The sequence below is a fragment of the Pimephales promelas genome, chromosome 20 (genome assembly GCF_988280905.1).
Source record: "Pimephales promelas chromosome 20, fPimPro1.hap1.1, whole genome shotgun sequence".
Taxonomy (NCBI): domain Eukaryota; kingdom Metazoa; phylum Chordata; class Actinopteri; order Cypriniformes; family Leuciscidae; genus Pimephales; species Pimephales promelas.
Window position 1 is genome coordinate 30987947 of NC_142788.1, and position 23251 is coordinate 31011197.

The 23251-nt window shown below is 38.6% G+C and overlaps 1 protein-coding gene and 1 long non-coding RNA gene across 7 annotated transcripts; one reads left to right on the top strand and one right to left on the bottom strand.

Annotated features, from left to right (window-relative positions):
* Positions 1 to 2: 2 nt before the first annotated feature.
* Positions 3 to 3123, bottom strand: LOC148970688 (uncharacterized). Its single transcript, XR_016147998.1, has 3 exons — positions 3035 to 3123; positions 1472 to 1546; positions 3 to 992 (listed from the first exon to the last, which is right to left on the bottom strand). It is a non-coding gene; the product is annotated as an uncharacterized LOC148970688 (long non-coding RNA).
* On the top strand, positions 2059 to 22079 carry lmnl3 (lamin L3). Of its 6 annotated transcripts, none has more exons than XR_016147993.1 (14): positions 2108 to 2193; positions 2560 to 2648; positions 3010 to 3412; positions 4499 to 4655; positions 6199 to 6324; positions 9806 to 9976; positions 11089 to 11214; positions 13494 to 13714; positions 16970 to 17192; positions 17285 to 17392; positions 17523 to 17645; positions 19687 to 19788; positions 19932 to 21372; positions 21902 to 22079. XR_016147993.1 is itself a non-coding variant. In XM_089124263.1 (14 exons), the coding sequence occupies exons 3-13, from the start codon at positions 3027 to 3029 to the stop codon at positions 21353 to 21355; spliced, it is 1782 nt and encodes a 593-aa protein (XP_088980389.1). In that variant the 5' UTR covers positions 2108 to 2193; positions 2560 to 2648; positions 3010 to 3026; the 3' UTR covers positions 21356 to 21372; positions 21902 to 22079. The 6 variants fall into 6 exon arrangements, 3 of the variants coding, with proteins under 3 accessions (XP_088980389.1, XP_088980388.1, XP_088980390.1); XM_089124263.1 differs by having other exon boundaries at positions 21317 to 21372; XR_016147995.1 differs by having other exon boundaries at positions 2121 to 2193; positions 2560 to 2655.
* The last annotated feature ends 1172 nt before the right edge of the window (positions 22080 to 23251 follow it).

Sequence of the window (23251 nt, forward strand, 5' to 3'; positions counted from 1 at the left end):
CAGGAGAGAAAAAAAACATGCTTTATTACTGTTTCTGTCTTGTTTCCAGTCCAAATATCAAACATTTCTTAAATCAAGATGCATTTAGTCGATGAGTAAAATGATATTAGATATTATGTCCTGTTTTCTGGGGAATTCATCAAAATTAAGTGAGTTGATGCTTAAAAAAAGCAAAATTATCTGCCAATGGGGAGAAAAAATTATTATATTTCTGACTATTTTTCAGATTATAATGATTATAAAATTAAATCACATATAAAAACAAATAACCTGTATGGATGCTCTCATAAAGTAACACATGTTGCTTATCCTTAGATTCTTTAATATTTCCAGTACCATTTATATATATAAATATATATACATGCAAACATATGAACTTAATTTTTAATTTTCTTAGGAAAAAACATTTTAAATGTATCATTTTGGTGGTCAAAGATGAGTTTAAAGGGATACAATTATTATTATAACAGAATGTCTACTAACTTGCTCTTGAAGTCAGTCTCTTTCGCCCCCTACTGGCGCAACTGTGTAACGGCACTGAAGATAAACCGAGTACGCCAACATTATAACATAAAATATTACAAAATAAAATAATAATTATTGTTCAATGAAATATTGAACAATAACAGCCATTATAAACTTTGTATTTAAAATATATTATTAAATAAGCTGTATTTTTAATACCTTAAACATGTTATTTGCAGACAAGTCAATGAAATGCTTTACATTTTACAAATGAAATCCTTTGTTTTCTTGTGTTGACACATTTTTAATAAGAATTCTCAATTCTAGAATATGTTTATGCCTAAAGTCACTCACTTTTATCCTACACACTTATCTGCGGCTTTATAACATTGCGAGCTCCAGGTTTGGTCATCGTTTGCCGTCAGAAGTGCTTTACTCTTCATGGCAGAGATTTAGCGAACTGATGGACACTTTCCTCGGAGGTTTTTGCTCTGTATTGTCATGATGATAGATCAGAAGATGGTCCACTGTGGTCATAAAAGGATGGACATGATCAGAAACAACACTGAGTATGGCAGACCAAAAGTGTGTGAAGAAAATACCATCCTTTCCTGTTGCAACGCCTAAATCTGAACGTCAAAGCAGAAATCCAGTATGAACATACAGTATTTAAAAATGAAAGAAAACAGTTCTTCTGAATATGGCTCAATGTTTTCTCAAAGGCTGTTAAATGTGTAGATTAATTGTGTGGCAAATTATCCACTTCTCCTGTAGCTTTGGTTCCAACTATTTTTCTCTTCAGCAAAAAAAGCAATAGTGCTAAACAACAGGTAAGAGACTGTGTGTAGCCTACATTATAATTTATTGCATGATGAAATAAATTATGCATCCATGAAACATTACAAGCGATCTACTAAATCTACTTAAAACAATGTTAAAATATAAAAATAATTTAAAGAATTTAACTTCCATGTATTGTATTTGTAATACGATAAAAATTGCAAACCTGCAAGTTTAAGGAGACTGCTTCTTCCTCTCTTCGGTGTTTTTGTTCGGGCGGATATTAGCGCCATCTGCTGTACTGGTTGAGAAAACAAATTGTTGTTCACACCCCTTTCTTAACATATTTGATGAATGCATTCTTTGCTGGGATTGTAAAAAATATATGTGTAAAAAAGTATGTGTCTTTTTAATGTCAGTTTGTAGATATTTTTAAATAAAAAATTATTAAATACTTTTTGATAAATCTTTAATATACGCAATTTTGATCAATGCAAAATTATTATGGTGCTCACATATATAAAATAATTACATAAAATTATATAAAATAATTACATTTTGACATAGTACATACACTACGTTTTTTTTAAAGATAGGCTTACATATCTATATATGTAAGCCTATCTTTTAAAAAAAACGTAGTGTATGTATGTCAAAATGTAATTATTTTACATTCAATTTATTTTTCAAAAACGTACAGTTTAAGGCACTTAAAAATCAATGTCATTATCAATATACTTGAGTAAACTAAATTAGAACCACATATTTAAAGGCTTTTACCACAATATTAATACGATATGTTTGCTTTAATCGGATCTTTCCCTTTAAATCCGGCTGGTCTTGTGATATGACATCACCACTGCACAGCTGACAGTAATACCGAGTGTTTTCTGAGCGAAACAACAGCAAACCTCGGAGAAATTCAGTGTTTGGACTTCACACATCCCGGTAAACATGCGTTAAACACACAAACACGTGTTTGAGCTACTGTGTCAAACGCTAGTTTTATTCCACTTCTTCTGAGATTGTGTCAGGATATCTGTGTTACCTGAACACGTTTGCTCTTTTATATTCGTTATATAGCCTATATATATTTTTTTCTTTTAGAGAAAGTGCGTCAGTTATTACAAAAATGTTTGTTTGGTTTTTTTTTTACCATTTGTTTCTTATACTCTAAACAAAGAGATAACATGAAAATATAGCTACTAAATAAAAAAAAAATCTTATTCTGAGTTCAGTTTGCTGCGTTTGTTTTTATTCGACCTTTCCCTTTAAATCCGGCCGGACTTGTGATATGACGTCATCACTGCACAGCTGACCGCAACGAAGCGCAAACTGAGTGTTTAGTGTGAGAGAAACAGCAGCAAATCCCCTGTTTTGTGGACTTCACAGCACACATCCCGGTAACGCGTGCGTACACACACACACTTGTTTGAGTGATTGTGCAACGCGTCAAACGCCAATTTTATTCCACTTCTCTGAGTTTGTGTCAGGAAATCTGTGTTTTCCGAGCAAATCTGCTCTTTGTGTCAGTTTGAGTTTGTGTCAGGTTATCTGAGCGAGTGTGTTCTTGTATATTGTTATTTATATATTTAAGTGCGTCAGTTATTACAAACTGTCAGGTCCTGTCAAACACACATACACACACGCGTTTGAGCGTTTTATTCCACTTTTGTTTGGGTCAGGAAATCTGTGTTTTCTGAGCAAATCTGATCTGTTATATTCGTATTTTTGTGTGTGTTTTTTTTATTTTTTATTTTATAGAAAGTGCGTCAGTTATTATGATCACCTCAAGCCCGATGGAGAGCCGCGCGTCCACGGTGCGCACGTCCAGGCGGAGCGGCGCTGGGGCCGGCGCGTCCCCGTCCACCGTGAGCCCGACGCGGGTCACGCGCCTGCAGGAGAAAGAGGATTTGCGGCATTTGAACGACCGTCTCGCGAATTACATCGAGCGGGTCCGACAATTGGAGAATGACAAGTCATCCATGCAGATCCTGCTGGAGGAGAAGGAGGAGAGCAGTCGCAGGGAGATCGGGAACGTGCGCCGCCTGTACGAGACCGAGCTCTCGGACGCGCGCAAGAGTCTTGATGCCATCGCGAACGAGCGCGCGAGACTTCAGATCGAGTTCACGCAGTTACAAGAGGACCATCACACACTCACTGCCAGGTGCTCAGAAATACAATTCTTGATAATAAAAACCTTTATTTTTGATATCAATTGTGTAGTTACTAGTGCAAATGTCTATTATTGATATCAACAATTCTATTTTCATTAGTGTCGTCAATGTTAATTTCTGGTATCATGAGTGTGATTGTAGCCATTTTAGATATCTGAAATATTGATATCAGACTGCTCTCTTCTTATGCAATCTGTATGAAATGTGCATTTCTCTCTGGCGCGTTCACTACTGAAGATCGCGAGAACTTCATCCTTGCAGCCGACACTGACAAAGAAAGGCCTGTTTTTGTTAAGGATTCGTGTACTGTGTGTGAATCATTTAATGGAAAGCACACTGACTTCTGTTCATTTAAAATAAACATAGAGCCAGTGTTGTAGTACTCGGACTCGTCTCGAGACCATATTTTAATGGTCTTGGTCTTGTCATGGACTCGTGTGCATTTGGACTCGAAATTGACTCGTACTCGAACATTTTTTTTTTTTAGGACTCGGACTTATTCCCGAATCCACTCGTGTTCAATTCAAAATATTTTTCATGATTATGAATGTATGTTAATAAAATATTTCTTTAAATTGATTGACACGCCCAGTGATTGGTGATTTTCTAGTGCGCAACTGCGCATGACAAATTGTAATAAAATTACTTTTAACACCACCTACTATGTGGCCTTTTTACCCTAAACTGATCATATTTTTTAAACTCTAAGTAAATTCAGTAAAAAAAAAAAAAAAGGATTTCTCTAAGTAAATAAAAGTAAATTAGGTAATCAACCCTCACTGGTCTCGGTCTCGACTTGGACTCGACTCTCTATGGACTCGGTCTCGACTCGGACTCGACTCTCTCTGGTCTCGGTGTCGACTCGGACTCGAGTGAGGTGGTCTCGACTACAACACTGCATAGAGCAAGTAGCTAACCAGTGTCTGCTCGTTTATTCAAACTAAGTTGTCCTATAACAGATGAACCCCCGGATGATATTTGACACGTCATAACCGCCATTACCAATTCTGAACCGGCACACCTTATGCTAACACGCCTTAGTAATCTGATCTAAAGTTTGTTCTCTTGTGTCTCAGGAATAATAAGAAAGAGTGTGAACTGAACACGGCTGTCGGACACTGGAGGAATCTTGAAGCCGCGCTGAACTCTAAAGAAGCGGATTATGCAAATTTACAGGCCACCAACCGCAGACTGGAGAATGACATCTCCAATCTCAAGACTCAGGTGGCTAATGTGAGTACACAACATGCATGAAACTAACGGGAAAGACTGAAGGTGTTTGTACTAGTGTCTGCGCCAACTATCCGTAACTATCTTCATCATGCACATCACATCAGCGTTTATGTGGTTAAATATTAGGGCTGGGTGTTGAGACAAATTATACGATTCGATTTCGATTACGATTTGATTCGATTCAATATCGATTATTTTGGATATCAGTTACAATAAATGGCCATTTTTCTCAAGGGAATCAAATCTCTTAAATGCTGCAAACTATGGGAGTCTAGGCTTCATTAGCCTAATATGAAGGTAATAATGAACTGTTTTGTAGCTATACAAACACTTAAATTACACTTATTTATTTTATAATAAGAAGATTATATGAAATATAAACATTTAAATGGTGGCTGTCATAAAAACTTGCCAGATTTATTCAAATATGCATTAAATATTGAAGAACATTAACGAGTTTATGTGGGTTTTCTGAGGTAAATATGACGATGACATTGATTACAAGCTGTTTAACTGACGTCTTTCCACGGTTGAAACGCTGATTGAGCGAATCAATGTGACATGATCCGGATTTGGATAAGTTGTACTCTATCTTTAACACACTTTCAGATGCTCATTCATGTTTATTTGGCGCTGTGACTGGTATTATTAAGCCGGAAGAGAGATCAGCGCTGCTGCTTCTCCAGAGCGATCTCACACCACAGCGACAAAACGCTATTTATGTTTTTGAATTTCTAAAGAAAATGGACGTAACTTAAAAATTGAGACTTTGTTTCATATCAATAGTAACAAAGGACAAAGATTATTGCATTTTTTTTGGATACACGCAGCCGCGATACAATGATCCATTCATTCAAATGAAACAGGATGACTAATCGATTCTTGAGATTTAAGAATCGATATCGGTTCGTAAAAATGAGAATCGATTAATATCGAGAAATCGATATTTATTACCCAGCCCTAATATTGACTGATAAACTCAAGAAGCTATTCAGGACATCTACAACCATTGGTTTGTTTTTGTTAGTAGTCTTCGACGTGCAGAAAAGCTGTTGAAAGTGGATTGGACCGAGCAGCCAATCAGCAGAAGGGGGTGTGTCCACTCATGATGGGGATGAGAGTTAGCCAGTCAGCAGAAGGGGGTGTGTCCACTCTGATTGTGAGATAGTGAGCCAATCAGCAGAAGGGGGTGTGTCCACTCTGATTGTGAGATAGTGAGCCAATCCGCAGTAGTGGGCGTGACCGCTCATGATGCGGGAGAGAGAGAGATTTGAAAGACTGTAGAAGGAGAAATGGCTGAGAGACATTACAAAAGAGAAAGCGCAGAGGAATACTATCTTCTTGTGAAGCATTATTTTGCTCCACTTCAGCCTTTATAAAGAGACTTTATCCACTCTTGCATTGGGAATTTGTGGATTTTGGGGGCGGGGCAATAAAGGGAGGGGCGTGTTTATTTTGATTGATTTCAAATATCCACAGTGAAATCGCTTACTACCCCTTTAACTCAATTAATGTCAGTTTAAACGTTTCTTCTGCCTTACAGCTGGAGGCGGCGCTGCAGAACGCCAAGACCCAGTTGAACTCTGAGATGCTGCGTCGAGTTGATGCTGAGAACCAGATCCAAACCCTGCAGGAGCAGCTGGACTTCCAGAAGCATCTCAGCGAACAGGTTCTGTCGTCCAAAACACTGATGTTTCATTCGTCAGCCGCGTTTGCATTACCCTTCAAATTGAAAATACGCTCCAAGGAAACGACTTTTTCGCAAAAAATATTTACGCTCGCATGAGGAGGTTTTTCAGGAGATTTTTCAGGCAAAAACTGCAACGGAAACGGTTCACCTGACGTAGATGATGCGGTATGTTTGGACGAGACAGAGTTCTTCGTTAAACTCATAAAAGACAAACGAATTACAGGAATACTGGATTCGAAACCTCAACGAAATGCCACGATCAAGAGCTTGACGAAAACGCCTCAAGCGTCTTTCCTTGCCATTGATGCTTGAATTTACGCCTTCGTGTCTAGCGCGGTGGCGTCGATATTATCATGTCCTGTTGTTAAATAAGCCGAGAGTGAAGCGGAATTAGCTAGTAATAGTTACGTTACGTTGTTACAGTAGTTGACTGACTGTCCTTTAAACTTTTAACAATGTGACTGAAGTATTTCTTTAAAAGCGCGTGAGATTTATAACAATGAGACGCATCATCTCTCCTTGGCCTGTTATATTGAACATGTATGTTTTACAATTTGCAGTTAGCTAAATTATGGCTCATGATAGACTAGCTAACCATAAAGCTAGCTAATGCTATCGTCAGTCTGTTCTGTCATGACAATAAAAGAAACAAGTTTCTTTTTAAAATGCGTTATCATATTATGTTAGTTTATTTTAGTTACAAATAACTAATGTTAGAGAAATCTGTTAATGTTTTGTTGCGCGTTTCCGAAATAAAAAAATATATATAAAAAGCATCGGCCGATATATCGGATTTTAAAACCAAAAAATATTTTTATCAGTATCGGCCTTCAAAATCCTTTATCGGTCGGGCTCTAATCGATATATACCTACAAATTTACCAACATCCATCGCCATGATTTAAAATTACAAATGACGTTGTAGTTGCATCATGGTATATGGAAATGCTGTCAATTCGCAATAGTTTATCAATCTGTAATGGAAATGCATCTATTGGTTGATTTTATTGACCGAATGAAACCAAGTCTGTGTTGGTTACTATTCAGGTGTGCGTTTCTCAAAAGCTTCGTTGTCCGTCTATAGTCGCGAGTTTCATCGTTATCAGCAGTTCAACGAGTCGGTGTTTCCCAAAATTGTAATTCCAGCAAAACATTCGCAAACAGCATCGTTGTGTGTGTGTGTGTGTGTGTGTGTGTGTATGAGCGACAGATCTCGAGTTGCGCTTAGAGGCAATTTCTTGTTTTCGTGACGTGTGGACTCAATAAATCCGTGTCTTGAACAAAATAAGCAAACTGCAAAATATTACAAATGTAATTCGTAACATCTTTTAGTTTGTCATGTGATTTAAAGAGTGCGCATGTGTGAACGAGTCTATGAGTGAATCTGGAAATAACTGAGAAAAATGAGTTGGTCCTCAGATGCATGTCTGTAATTTATAGAGGAACATTTAGCGTTAGTTCGGTCTCAAACAGAATCATTAATAGTATTTATTACTCCAACATCTGCGTGACATCATCATTAACCAATGAGGTTGAACGACCACTTTGGCTGCATTTACACTGCAGGTCTTCATGGCCAAATCCGATTTTCTGACAATATCCGATTTAATTATTTTTTTTACGACCTGCTTACATCATCTTTTAAAAGTGACCCATATCCGATTTTTGCATTTACACTATAGACTGCTGAAACTACCAAATGCAGACGTTCTGACCCGGGAAATTAAGCAAAACAGCACGAACTTCAATGGATGCAGATGTGAATAAAATTATCCAGTGTTTTCTTTCCACAATATTTCAATAAGTCGTCAAAACATTGGTCTCGTATGGCGGAGAAAAAAGAGGAGAGGCTCTGGCCATGAGCACTTAAAACGATGCCTCATATCTCGTGAAATGTACGGAGGCGTATTGAGTTAATTTTTCATGAGAAAAAAAGGTTTTGCTCTGTTTTTCTGAATTAACGAGTTAATTTTTCATGGAAATTTTTTTTTGCTGTGTTTTTCTGAATTAATGAGTTAATTTTTCATGGAATTGTTTTTTTTTTTTTGCTCTGTTTTTCTGAATTAACTCGTTAATTCAGAAAAACAGAGCAAAAACTTTTTTTCTCACAAAAAATGTACTAATTAATTCAGAAAAACAGACCAAAACTTTTTTTCTCACGATAAATTAACTAATTAATTCAGAAAAACAGAGCAAAATTTTTTTCTCATGAAACATTAAGTCGTTAATTCAGAAAAACAGAGCAAAAACTTTTTTTTCTCATGAAAAATTAACTCGTTAATTCAGAAAAACAGAGAAAAAACTTTTTTTCTCACGAAAAATTAACTAATTAATTCAGAAAAACAGAGCAAAAAAAAAATTTTCTCATGAAAAATTAACTCGTTAATTCAGAAAAACAGAGTAGATTTTTTTTCTTCAAGTGAATGCAATACACCTCCGTAGAAATGCCTTCAAAAACGGATTTATTTCTGTAACAACCCTTCATTTTAGTCTGCACTCTTCACCCCAAACACTCAAAAGTAGGGCTGTGCAAAAATTAATTGTGATTAATCGCATCCAAAATAAAAGTCTGTGTTTACATAATATATTTGTGTGTGCTGTATATAATTATTTTGTATAAATAAATACCTATGCATGCATGTATATATTTAAGAATTATTTGTGCTTAAATTCTGTATATATATAAAAATACATAATCTATATTATATAAATATAAATATTTTATATATGAATAACACATTTTCTTAAATATATACGTGTATTTATATATACAAAATAATTATATACAGCACACACAAATATATTATGTAAACACAGACTTTTATTTTGGATGCGATTAATCGCAATTAATTTTTGCACAGCCCTACTCAAAAGACATGAAACCTCCGCATTGCTCCACTGTGTGTATCCTTTCTTTCATCACTGCTATAATCGCGCACTTTTTAATGACGTAAGACTCGTGTTTACTGGGGAATATCCGATTTGTCTGCTTACATGGCACACGCAAATGCACGTATCCGATTTATTACCACATATGAGTGAGGCCTGAATCCGATCTGAGAATCAGATTCCATGCGTTTTTTTCCTGCTTACACGTTCACCGGTCATATCCGATCTGTGCCACATGAGAGGAAAAAATCGGATTTGGGTCACTTGAACCATGCAGTGTAAACGAGGCCTTAGAGACGCTATGATTTGGGAAACAGTCGTGATTTCTACTACGCTAGTTGATTTGTCTCGGCATGAGGACAGGAGAGCTTTCAGTCAATAAATGGGAAAACAAAGTAGCTTGCGTTACTTATTTGAAAAAGTAACTCTGATATTTTGTTTTAAATTTAAAAGTAATGCGTTGCATAACTCGTTACTTGTAACGCTGGTTACACCGCTGTACGGGAAACACACCCCAGGTTGGTTGTAATGTCGATCACCCACAGACTGTGTGTGTGTGTGTGTGTGAGCAGGAGGTGTGCGAGATGCGCAGTCGCCACGAGAGCCGGCTGATGGAGCTCGACACCGGCAGACAGAAGGAGTTTGAAGGTAAATTAGCTGAAGCCATGAAGCAGCTCCGCGAAGAACATGAAGCCCAAATCCAGCAGTACAAAGAGGAGCTGGAGAAAACCTTCGTCGCCAAGGTGAAACACACACACACGCCTGTTCTGCAGATAGTGTTATTGAGCTATTTTACATTTTAGAAAATGGTCATGCAAAACTTGTGTATTTCATTTAATTTTCCTTATATTAATTGTACTCATATCAGTTATTTATAAATGTTGTTTATATGTTTGTTATAGTTTTGATGATTGAGCTTATGATTCATGAGCTGTACTGCATAATCATCAAAATTATAACAGAGGCTTGAAATATCTCACTTTGCATGTAATGAGTCTTTATACTGTAATATGTTAGTTTCACCTTTTAAGTTGAATTGCAGAATAACAAGCGTTGAGCAACAGCCAATGAAGCTGTAGAAGAGACCGCAAGAGAAAGACTTATTTATTTATTTATTTATTTATTTATTTATTTATTTATTTCAAGCAAGATAGTGTGACAACAGAAAAGATGGACAATAAAATAACTTTTAACACTTATGCTTGAAATGGAGTGGGAAGAAGTAAAACTTATTAAACCCCACCCCAGTCTATTACATATTTTACACAATAACAAAAAATAAATAAATCTCAGCTTCCTTCATCGACGATCTCAAAGAGAAAGTAATAATAATAATAATAATAATGATAGTAATAGAAATAATACCTCATTTAGAAACAGTGAATGCACAAGTCAAAACCAAACACTCGTACCATACATATTAATAATTTACAGATATTTCCACAGCTAATGATTATCAAATACCAACAATGGTATACGAAATACCACAAGGGTAAAGAATTCTTTAAACTTAAAGAATTAAAAACAGGCTTTTCCTTCTTCCTTGGCAGAATAGAGGAGACGCAAATAGATGAAGCCGGTTTACACTTGTGTCCACTTTATTGATGAACAAAAATCAGTGTGTTTTCATGCATTTAAGACAGTAAATCAGCGTGAGGATTTTACAGCAGTGAGAAGTGCAGTCTGCAGGAGAAGTGTAGTTCAGGGGTTTGAGCGAAAGGAAGAGACGGTAACCTGGACACACACCAAACATCTGTCCTTCATGGTACCTCAGTAATCCTGTGTCCGAGAGCAAACCATTCTCCGTGTTCTCGTTGGTTTGCAGTAATTGGTGTTATGGGTCGATCTCTTGCAGTTGGAGAACGCGAAGCAGGCGGCGGTGAAAAACAGCGACTTCGCTTCTTCAACGAGAGAAGAACTGGCGGGAACTAAAATACGTTTGGATTCTCAGTCGCTGCAAATCAACAACCTGCACAAAAAGGTAGAGATGTGGACGGGTTTTCCCATCAGCTACACTAACATTCAGAAGTTTGGGGTTGGTACGATTTAAAAAAAAAAGAAAAAATCAATACTTTTATTCATCAACGACACTGTGCATTAGGACTTAAAGGGATAGTTCACCCAAAAATGAAAATTAGCCCATGATTTACTCGCCCTCAAGCCATCTTAGGTGTATATGACCTTCTTCTTTCAGTCGAACACAGAGTTATATTAAAATATGTCCTGGCTCTACCAAGCTTTATAATGGCAGTTAATTGATGTTTCTGTTTTGAATTCCATAAAAGTGCATCTATCCCTCATAAAAGTGCATCTATCATCATAAAAGTGCATCTATCCATCATAAAAGTGCATCTATCATCATAAAAGTGCATCTATCCATCATAAAAGTGCATCTATTCATCATAAAAGTGCATCTATCCATCATAAAAGTGCATCTATCATCATAAAAGTGCATCTATCCATCATAAAAGTGCATCTATCCATCATAAAATTGCATCTATCCATCATAAAAGTGCATCTGTCCATCATAAAATTGCATCTGTCCCTCATAAAAGTGCATCTATCATCATAAAAGTGCATCTATCCATCATAAAAGTGCATCTATCCATCATAAAATTGCATCTATCCATCATAAAAGTGCATCTATCCATCATAAAAGTGCATCTGTCCATCATAAAATTGCATCTGTCCCTCATAAAAGTGCATCTATCATCATAAAAGTGCATCTATCCATCATAAAAGTGCATCTGTCCATCATAAAAGTGCATCTATCCATCATAAAAGTGCATCTATCCCTCATAAAAGTGCATCTATCCATCATAAAATTGCATCTGTCCCTCATAAAAGTGCATCTATCATCATAAAAGTGCATCTATCCATCATAAAAGTGCATCTATCCATCATAAAATTGCATCTGTCCCTCATAAAAGTGCATCTGTCATCATAAAAGTGCATCTATCCATCATAAAATTGCATCTGTCCCTCATAAAAGTGCATCTATCATCATAAAAGTGCATCTATCCATCATAAAAGTGCATCTATCCATCATAAAATTGCATCTGTCCCTCATAAAAGTGCATCTGTCCATCATAAAAGTGCATCTATCCATCATAAAAGTGCATCTGTCCATCATAAAATTGCATCTGTCCCTCATAAAAGTGCATCTATCATCATAAAAGTGCATCTATCCATCATAAAAGTGCATCTGTCCATCATAAAAGTGCATCTATCCATCATAAAAGTGCATCTATCCCTCATAAAAGTGCATCTATCCATCATAAAATTGCATCTGTCCCTCATAAAAGTGCATCTATCATCATAAAAGTGCATCTATCCATCATAAAAGTGCATCTATCCATCATAAAATTGCATCTGTCCCTCATAAAAGTGCATCTATCCATCATAAAAGTGCATTGATCCCTCATAAAAGTGCATCTATTCGTCATAAAAGTGCATCTGTCCCTCAAGTTTGTTTGCAAAGCAAACCGATTATTTTCATTCTACTAAGAGAAACCATGTGAAGTTGAAGTCACTGGTTTGATTTACCGACACATTTGACTGTACATGAATCAAATCCGACTGACAAATCAAAAATCACTGGTCACAGATAGGGTTGGGTATCGTTTGAATTTGAACGATTCTGATTCCGATTCCTTGTTTCGATTCCTAACGATTCTCGATTGCGATTCTTTTAAGAGGCGGGTTCAAAAAAGTTTAGCTAACCTTGCTAACCAACGGCCTTTCTGAAGGAAATACTCCTTCTGTAAAAATACTCCTTTTGTCACAAATTTTGCATTTTGCCGAGATTTCGTTATTTTTAGAAAAGTGAAGCCACACTTTGGATCGCCGACGTAAGCTACTCATGTTCGACTCGCGCGGTTATGCCAACACTTCCGGTAGACGCTTCTTCGTTGGTGTTGTTCAGTGGTTTCTTCTTCCGCTCGGCGGACTGTGAATATCGAAACTAGGAATCGAAATTTTAACTTTTGAACGATTCCGGGAAAAATGAAAAGTTAGTCCCGGTTCCAATCGATACTCGATTCTCGATACCCAACCCTAGTCACAGATCAGGCATTAGAATTAAGTTTACTTGCTTGTTGTGGCATTAGTGTCGTCTATATCGTAAAAGCCGGCGCCGAAATTACGACTGATTTACCGCTGGAGGCGCTTTAGAGAGCCACTTCATGCTCAAACAGCAACACTAAAGAAAGCTGACTGTGTGTGTGTGTGTGTGTGTGTGTGTGTGTGTGTGTGGACCAGAACTCGGCGCTGGAGGCTCGTGTGCAGGAGCTGGAGCAGATGCTGGACCGCGAGAGACAGTCCCACCAGTACCGGCTCTCCCAGAAGGAGCAGGAGATGGCGGATCTGAGGCAGCAGATGCAGGAGCGACTGGAGGAGTACCAGAACCTGCTGGACACCAAGCTCCTGCTGGACATGGAGATCAACGCGTACCGCAAGATGCTGGAGGGCGAGGAGAAGCGGTGCGCTGTGTCCTGTCCCGGCAAAACTGCCTTTTCTTACTGTTTATTTGTCTTTCAGTCCAAATATCAAACATTTCTTAAATCAAGATGCATTTTCTATAGTAAAAAACATAAGATATAATGTCCTGTTTTCCGGGGGAATTAATCAAAATGAAAGGATTACTTCAGGATTTAGCATTAAGCTTTGTATTGCTAGAAAACCTGTTTTATTATTCGAATCACCGTGCTTTCCACCCCCATATCCCCCTGAGATGAGAGATTTATGTAAATTTGTTTGGAAAAAAATCGTCATTTTTTCATCACGGAGACTCACAGACTTGTTGTATACATAGTTCCCACAGGCAAAAAAATTGTCACGTGACCTCCCCGGAGACGCCATCTTTGAGGGCAAAACCGCTGTGTTTACCATAGGCGTTTACAACGTTTTATCAGAGAATGTCGTTTTACAAACAAATATTTATGTCTGTTTATATTGTTATGCAAATCATGAAAAGACAGAGTGTAATAGATTATAAAGAGACTATTAAAACAAGACATAGAGAGGTACAATGCGAAAATTTCATTCATAAATGGTGTGTATCCTTATGCAACAAAAGAAGCACTGAGCACCGATTATGCAACTTTGCCTCAGATACAGTATTTTCATGTGTACAATTATCTGGTATTGGTGAGGAGTTTTTACACATGTGAGCAATTCCAAGCCTGGAAATCACTGGAGGTGTACGATCAGATTGACGTGGGGTTGGTTTGGTGACGTTTGCTCAAGTGCAATCAATGGAAAAGTAACTTAAGTCATCATAGCGAAGTAGCATGATGCTAATCTGTCTATTAAAAAGCCATAGCCTGCACAACTTAATTCCTATGTTCCCCAGTCACCGGTGATTTCTGTAATATGCATGTACTTGCGGGCGTCATGGTTCGGTGCATGAATATTAAAATAAATAACTCGCGTGCAATTTAATTAATGTAATAAATTACATTATACGCGGGATCTTTAGGGACATAATCTGAGATTGCAATGCTGGAATGTGAGATCAAACTGTGGAAACAATGTTTTGTATGTTTTTAATACCTCGTCATTTTGTTCATACAGGACATTATTCAAACTGCAACGTGTTAACTTATATTTATTTACACTCGCAATAAAACACAACATTGTGCTTTTGTCAAACAAATTCTTGCGTGTTTTGAGTGAGTTTCTTTCCTGTTTATGCTCGCCAGCCATAATCTCCATCGTTGTTCGGACAAAAGCTTAGTCTTCTCACATCCATGGAGTCTAATGACGGGTATAGTGTAAAATCCCGATTTAACTGAACCTCCGGCACGATTTTATCATCCATTGACTCAGCAGGAGATGACCATTTTCACTTTATAGCACGAAACTCATTTCACTTCGTTAAACTCGTATTGCTTCTTCTTATGTTTTGCCCTAAGCAATGGCGCCGGGTCGGCAAATGCCCGTATGTTGTGACATCATGTGGGAACTATGTATAACTCCTGCGCTCTGTTACCGGTGGGCGTGGCCTCCTAGGGCAGCGAAGCAAGTGCATTCTGGGAGTTGTTGTCTTTCATCCACACAAGCCAAAAATACATTTTCTGGCTTTTCTCAGTCTAGAAGGCTCCAAATTCAAAAATAATTTCACAATGGGCTATATGCACGCATTAATTCCGCATTTGACGCAAGGATGCTCGTCCATTTCCGGTTGTGTAGATTAAAGCGGAGGAAAACCGAGGAAAACGGGATTATGGCAGAGTCTTCAAAATTTACTGTCCTCCCGTCTTTGAAATGAAACGTACATACGTTTAGATGTAATTTTATATATAGTTATATTTATTTAATATAATTTTAAAAAGAAGCATAAACACAACGAGGGGTGTCTGTTTTATCTGTTTTTGTGACTAACGTTTCTTTAGTAAAACCATGGAGTGTAAAATTCAATATAAATTCTCGGTATTGCATTGGACTCTACGATCGGCGGAAGTTATCGAGCATCCTTAAAGGGTTAGTTCACCCAAAAATGTAAATTCTGTCAGTATTTCCTCACCCTCATGTTGTTCCAACCCCGTAAGACCTTCGTTCATCTTCGGAACACAAATTAAGATATTTAAGATATTAAGATCGCTCCTGCATACTAGTCCATAGGCTTCTTGAGGGAATGACTCGAAAAGTAATTGAAGACATCGTTAAAATAGTCCAAGTGACTACAGGTGCTCAATCTTAACTTTATCAAACGACGAAAACACTTTTGTGCGCAAAAAAACAACAAAAATAACGACTTTATTTCAACTATTCACTTCCTTCTCCATGAGCCTGTAGTCAGTTAACGTAGTGTGATTGCGTAAAGCTACGTCACACGTAGGCTCACTATTGGCCGACGCTGGTCATGTGTGTGATGATGCGTGTGACGTACAATAACAGAAGCTTACGCTATCAAACTAGTAACCTGACTCGCGCAAAGGGAGAAATAAACCAATAGTTGAAATAAAGTCGTTATTTTTGTTGTTTTTTTGCGCACAAAAGTGTTCTCGTCGTTTGATAAAGTTAAGATTGAGCCACTGTAGTCACTTGGACTATTTTAACGATGTCTTTAATGACTTTTCGGGGACAGCAAGAGTCATTCCCTCAAGAAGCCTATGAAGCGATCTTAATATCTTAAATATCTTAATTTGTGTTGCGAAGATGAACGAAGGTCTTACAGGGTTGGAACAACATGAGGGTGAGGAAATACTGACAGAATTTTCATTTTTGGGTGAACTAACCCTTTAATCCTTCACCGGAAATACCGCCGTGCATAGAGCCCATTCTTCTGCATAAATGACCCATTTTAAAAACACATTCATCTTTCCAGAGGTGAAGTATCCCTTGAAGTGAGTCGACGCTTAAAAAAAAAAGCAAAATTATCTGCCAATGGGGAGAGAAATAATATTTGTTTCTGTTTGAATAAATAAATTTGCTTATTTTAAGCATCAAAAACAGGACATAATGGCATTTTACTCATCTAGTAAATGCATCTTGATTTAAGAATTTTTACATATTTGGACTGGAAACAAGACAAAAACACTGAGTAAGAAAAGCATTGTTTGCAGTGTACAATATATTTACAGAAGGAAATAAATCTTTACGTAATATCCTAATGAGTTTTGGCATAGAACAAAAATCGATGATTTTGACTCCTACAGTGTGTTGTTGGCTAATGTGACCCGATCCAGAGTCACACTGGTTTTATTGGTGTGTCCTGCGCTGCTCCTCCTCAGGCTGAATCTGTCTCCGAGTCCGATCCAGCCGCCGGCCGTGTCTCGGACGCGGGGTCAGCCGGTGCGCAAGGGCTGGGGGAGGAAGCGCAAGCACGAGGGCTCCAGTTCAGGCCTCTCGCCCGGCTACAAGCTCAGCCAGCGCTCCTCGTCCCGCGGGAGTGTGTGTATCGACGAGATCGACCCGCAGGGCCGCTTCGTCAAGCTCAGGAACACCTCCGACCAGGTGCGGCGATCACATCACGTCTATCTCAGTGTCTCTCACACACTCACTTTGGTTTAGCTTTATATTTTTTGGTGTGTGTGTGTGTGTTTCAGGATCAGGCTCTGGGAGGCTGGGTGTTGAGGAAGAGTGAAGCAGAAAAACAGGACATCGTCTTCCAGTTCCCCTCGCCGTGTGTGCTGAACGCTGGACAGATGCTCACGGTAAACACGTGTGTGTGTGTGTGTGTGTGTGTGCGCTGGATGCTGGACAGATGCTCACTGTAAACACTGAGGAAACACACTGAGTGTGACCTGACGGTTTCTCTCTCTGACTCTGTGTGTGTGTGTGTAGATCTGGGCTGCCGGTGCTGGGCTGGATCAGACGCCCCCTGCAGGGGATTTGCTACTGAGGACTCATGAGTCGTGGGGCCCGTTCGAGGACGTCCGAGTCACGCTGATTAACACACAGAACGAGGTGAGACACACTCGCCACGAGAGGATCAGACACACACACACACTGCAGAAAATGCTTTTCTTACTCTGTGTTTTTGTCTTGTTTCCAGTCCAAATATCAAACATTTCTTAAATCAAGATGCATTTACTAGATGAGTAAAATGAGATGAGATATTATGTCCTGTTTTCTGGAGAATTAATCAAAATCAAGTGAGTTGATGCTTAAAAAAGCTAAATTATCTGGCAAAGGGGTGAGAAAAATAATCTAAATTCAAACCGAAACAAAATTTTTGTTTTTAAATGTTTGATATTTGGACTGGAAACAAGACAGAAACACTAAAAAAAAAACATTTTTTGCAGTGCAAATCCAGCCGGTCATGTTAGTTCACTGTGCGCAGTGTTGGGTGTAAGTAATTAGTTACTGTAATTTAATTACTTTTCCCTTGAAAATGTAAAGTAAGGGATTACTCTTCATTTATCTGTAATTTAATTACAGTAACTTCTGATGTAATTGAGGTAAATACTGTGTATAGATCAATCCGATCTCACAGCGATTCGTACGCATTTTATGAGGCGTCTAAATATTACGACCCGTACAAATTCGTATGAATTATTGTAAAATATGAATGAAAAAAGTGTGAAATGTCATGAGATCAGACATAAAACAATAGTGGGTTTAATATCAAAATGTATTGTCTGATGTTAAAAAGTATGTTTTTATAATGTAACCTTCTCCTTGGTCAGTTTAAGGATAATTCATGCAATTTTATAATATTTATTTGAAAGAATTAAAACCGATTCATGTCTATCCTTGTATTATTCAGCTGGTTGAGATTGATATGGGATTTTGAAAGTAATTAGTAATTAAAAGTAACTAAATACTTTCTGGAGAGAGTAATTAGTACAGTAATCTAATTACACTGTTGAAGAGGTTATTAGTAACTAGTAATTAACTACTTTTTTAGAGTAACTTACCCAACACTGACCGTGTATTAAATAATGTTAACAAATACAACCTTTTGATTTTAATAACGTATTAGTAAAAGTTGAAATTTAATATTCGCTAAGATCAATTCTGATTCAATTTTTCGTTCTGAGGTAGTAATAGGTAACTAACGTAAAGTGTCACCAGACGATCCCAAAGCAGAAGCTCGCGAGCGCTAGCTAGGGTCCGAACGCCGAGTTCACATCATTCTTGTGACGAGCTCGGCTAACTTCACATTGTGCGTGTACTCCTTTATATAATGTTGAATCTAATGTATAATAATGCACTGGGGGAATATCTCTGGGTCCTGATTAGGGTTGGGTATCGAGAATCGAGTATCGATTGGAACCGAGACTAACTTTTCGTTTTTGCCGGAATCGTTCAAAAGTAAAAATTTCGATTCCTAGTTTCGATATTCACAGTCCGCCGAGCGGAAGAAGAAACCGCTGAACAACACCAACGAAGAAGCGTCTACCGGAAGTGTTGGCATAACCGCGCGAGTCGAACATGAGTAGCTTACGTCGGCGGTCCAAAGTGTGGCTTCACTTTTCTAAAAATAACGAAATCTCGGCAAAATTTGTGACAAAAGGAGTATTTTTACAGAAGGAGTATTTCCTTCAGAAAGGCCGTTGGTTAGCAAGGTTAGCTAAACTTTTTTGACCCCGCCTCTTAAAAGAATCGGAATCGTTAGGAACCGGAATCGAAACAAGGAATCGGAATCGGAATCAGAATCGTTCAAATTCAAACGATACCCAACCCTAGTCCTGATATCTGGAAAAAGTGTCCTATATTATTTCAATTATATCTAGTCAGAGTAAAGCATAATCGTCTAAAATAATTCAGTATTTTCAGCTTCAGGATCATGAATATTGTCATTCTGGTGTCTCTATTGTGTTTTGGGTTTCAGCACCAACTCCAACAATGCAATATATCAAATTTAGCATTTTAATCAACAGTACATTTTTTGTTAATCGTTTATCATAAGTCTTGGAGTATCGCAATAATATCATATCGTGAATTGTATCGAAATCGTGACAGAGGGCATCGTTACACTCTGTGTGTGTGTGTGTGTGTGTAGGAGACTGCGGAGTATTGTCTGGTGTGTGTTCATGGTAAAGCTGACGAGGATCCAGACTGTGATGAAAACATCCCGACCCGAGACATTCACCTGCGCCGACAGGTAACGCCTTAATGTCCTGATTAATTACTGAATGTCATCTGACACTATCGGGTAGACTTCAGTCTGATACACTCAAATCACTGTTTAGACAAAAAATATCATACATCTTTCTATGAGATTTTCTGTTTGTCCTCAAACTGCAGATGATGTCTCTCACATCTCCAACATCATGTTCTCAGCCAGTGCATGAACTCATGAAATGTTTACTTTAATGCAATGCAAGTTGTTTTGGAGCAGATTTACATTGAAAGAAAGACCTGAACGTCTTAAACCCCTATCAGCACCCCAGAAACTGCATGTCAACGCTCTGGTAACCACGCAGAACACCCTAAAAATCACTTAGCAATGCCCTAGCAACGCCGTAGCAACCAAAACACCATAGCAACAACCCGGAAACCGCTCAGAGCTCCACATAGCAACACACTGGTAACCGCACAGATCACCATAGCAACCAACTAGCAATGGACTGACACACACTCATAACACCATAGCAATGCCCTGGCAACCAGTCAGATCACCCTAGCAACCAAAACTCCATAGCAACAACCCGGAAACTGCTCAGAGCACCACGTAGCAACACACTGGTAACCGCCCAGATCACCATAGCAACCAAATAGCAATGGACTGACACCCACTCATAGTCATAACACCATAGCAATGCCCTGGAAACCAGTCAGAACGCCCTAGCAACCAAAACACCATAGCAACAACCCGAAAACCGCTCAGAGCACCACGTAGCAACACACTGGTAACCACACAGATCACCATAGCAACCAAATAGCAATGGACTGACACCCACTCATAGTCATAACACCATAGCAATGCCCTGGAAACCAGTCAGAACGCCCTAGCAACCAAAACACCATAGCAACAACCCGAAAACCGCTCAGAGCACCACGTAGCAACACACTGGTAACCACACAGATCACCATAGCAACCAAATAGCAATGGACTGACACCCACTCATAATACCATAACAATGCCCTGGCAACCAGTCAGAACGCCCTAACAACCAAAACACCATAGCAACAACCCGTAAACCGCTCAGAATTCCACGTAGCGCCACACTGGCAACCGCCCAGATTACAGTACCATATCAACCAAATAGCAATGGACTGACACCCACTCATAACACCATAGCAATGCCCTGGCAGCCAGTCAAAACGACCCTAGCAACCAAAACACCATTGCAACAACCTGGAAACTGCTCATAAAGCCACACAGCAACACCCTAACAACCACCCAGAACAGAAACCAAATAGTAATGACCTGACACCTACTCAGAACACCATAACTATGCCCTGGCAACCAATCAAAACACCATAGCAACAAACCACATAGAAAGCCACATAGCAACACCATGGAAACCACCCAGATCACCATAGCAACCAAATAGCATTGACCCTGACACGCACAAAAAATGACCCAGGCCCAGCAACAACTCAGAACGCTGTAGAAAGCACATGGCAACATCTGAAATATGCTGTTGTTGTTTGTTTGTTTCTGCTTCACCTCTGTTTTGTAAAAGCCTAAAAGAAGAAAAAAGAAATGTTGTTCCCTCTCCTGATTCAGAAGCGTCTGTAGGTGAGATGGATCCAGTCGGCTGTTTGTGCTTCGCTTTGCATGTTTACTAACACTGTGCATCATCAGCATTGTAACACCTTTTGATTTGAGCTTTTGCTGAGCAGTTGTCATGCATGATTGCATTTTAATGAAGTGCGTATTTTTTGTTCCATATGCCAAGGAACTGCTCGCTACTTGTTCATTTGGTACCTTTAGTACCTTTATCACAGGAGTTACCCTGGCAACCACCCAGATCTCCATAGCAACCAAATAGCAATGACCTGACACCCACTCAGAACACTAGAGCAATACCCTGGCAACCAAATAGCATGACCAAACACCTAATCAGAACACCATAGCAATGCCCTGGCAACCAATCAGAACACCCTAGCAACCAAAACACCATAGCAACAACCCCGAAACTACTCAGGAAGTTGCTGATCATTTAGAGGCCTTTGTGTGTCAAATGTGATGCAGTAGCTTTATAGGGTCAGTCAGAAGTGTGTATAAAGGCGCTCTCATGTGAACGATCTATCTGTGTCCGTTTCAGGGTCTGAGACACAACCAGGACAGCAGCTGTGCCGTCATGTGACGCTCATCGAGTGTGACGCCACGCATCTGAAGACATATTTGATAAATGTTGAGAGCTGTAACTGGATTATTTTATTTTGTTCAAATAATAAAGTTTAAATAATTGTTAGATCATAATAAATGCTTTTTGCAAATTCGTGTTTAAAGCCTATTTTTTTGAATGCCCTATATCCTGTGCAATGCACTGGCAACCAATCAGAGCACCCTAGCAACCACATAACGACACCTTGTTAACCACCCGAAACACCATTGCAATGACCCGGCAACCACTCGGAACACCATAAAACCACATAGCAACAGCCTATCAACCAACTAACCAGAACACCATATCAACCATGTACTATAGGCAACACCCTGGCAACCACCCAAATGACCCAGCAACTGGTCAGAACACCCTAAAACCCAAATGGCAACAGCCTATCAACCATCCAAAACACCATAGCAACACTTTGGCTACCACCATAGCATTGACCTGACAACTGGTCAGAACACCCTAAAACCCACATAGTTTCTACAGGCTGTTCGCCTACCAACCAACCAGAACACCATGGGAACTACATAACACCCTGGAAACCACTCAGAAGACCATAGCAACCACATTGCAACACCTTAGTAACCATCTGAAACATCACAGCAATGGCCTGCCAACTGCTCCATACACCCTAAAAACCACCACCATAGAACACCATAGCAACACCCTGGCAACCATCTAAAACACCATAGCAATGACACAGCAACTGCTCAGAACACCCTAAAAACATACACATAGCAACAGCTCAAATTTGTTTCATTAGCTTATAAGTTCATTTTTTGATGTTTTAAAATGTTTTAATCTGATTTTCTGTTATTGGGTATAATAAACCCATTAAAATGGTGCATTAAAAAGGTTCTTCAGTAGTTTTTGAGTTTCTGTCCATGAGGTTCTTGAGTTGATATGCTTTGGAGATTAATGAAGTTCCCGATGCTTCATTATATCGAGCTTCTTTGTGGACTAAAGTCAAACAACACTTTGGATTTGATTGGAGAACTTAATGTGTTTCTTGCTCCACATCTGCATTTCATCTGTAAACATAGAAAGTGTTGTTTCACCACGGAATAAAAATATAAAGGTAATTGACACTTTTTTAATCTAGTTTAATTAGGAACAATCTTCCTAACATTGTCATGGAAGCAGACACAATCTGTCAGTTCTAATCTAGACTAAAAACACATTTCTTTGGCCTAGCTAGCATACACAGAACACACTAGACTTCCTAAATTCAAAATTATGCTGCATAGTTTAGATCATCCGGAACCGGGAACACGTCCC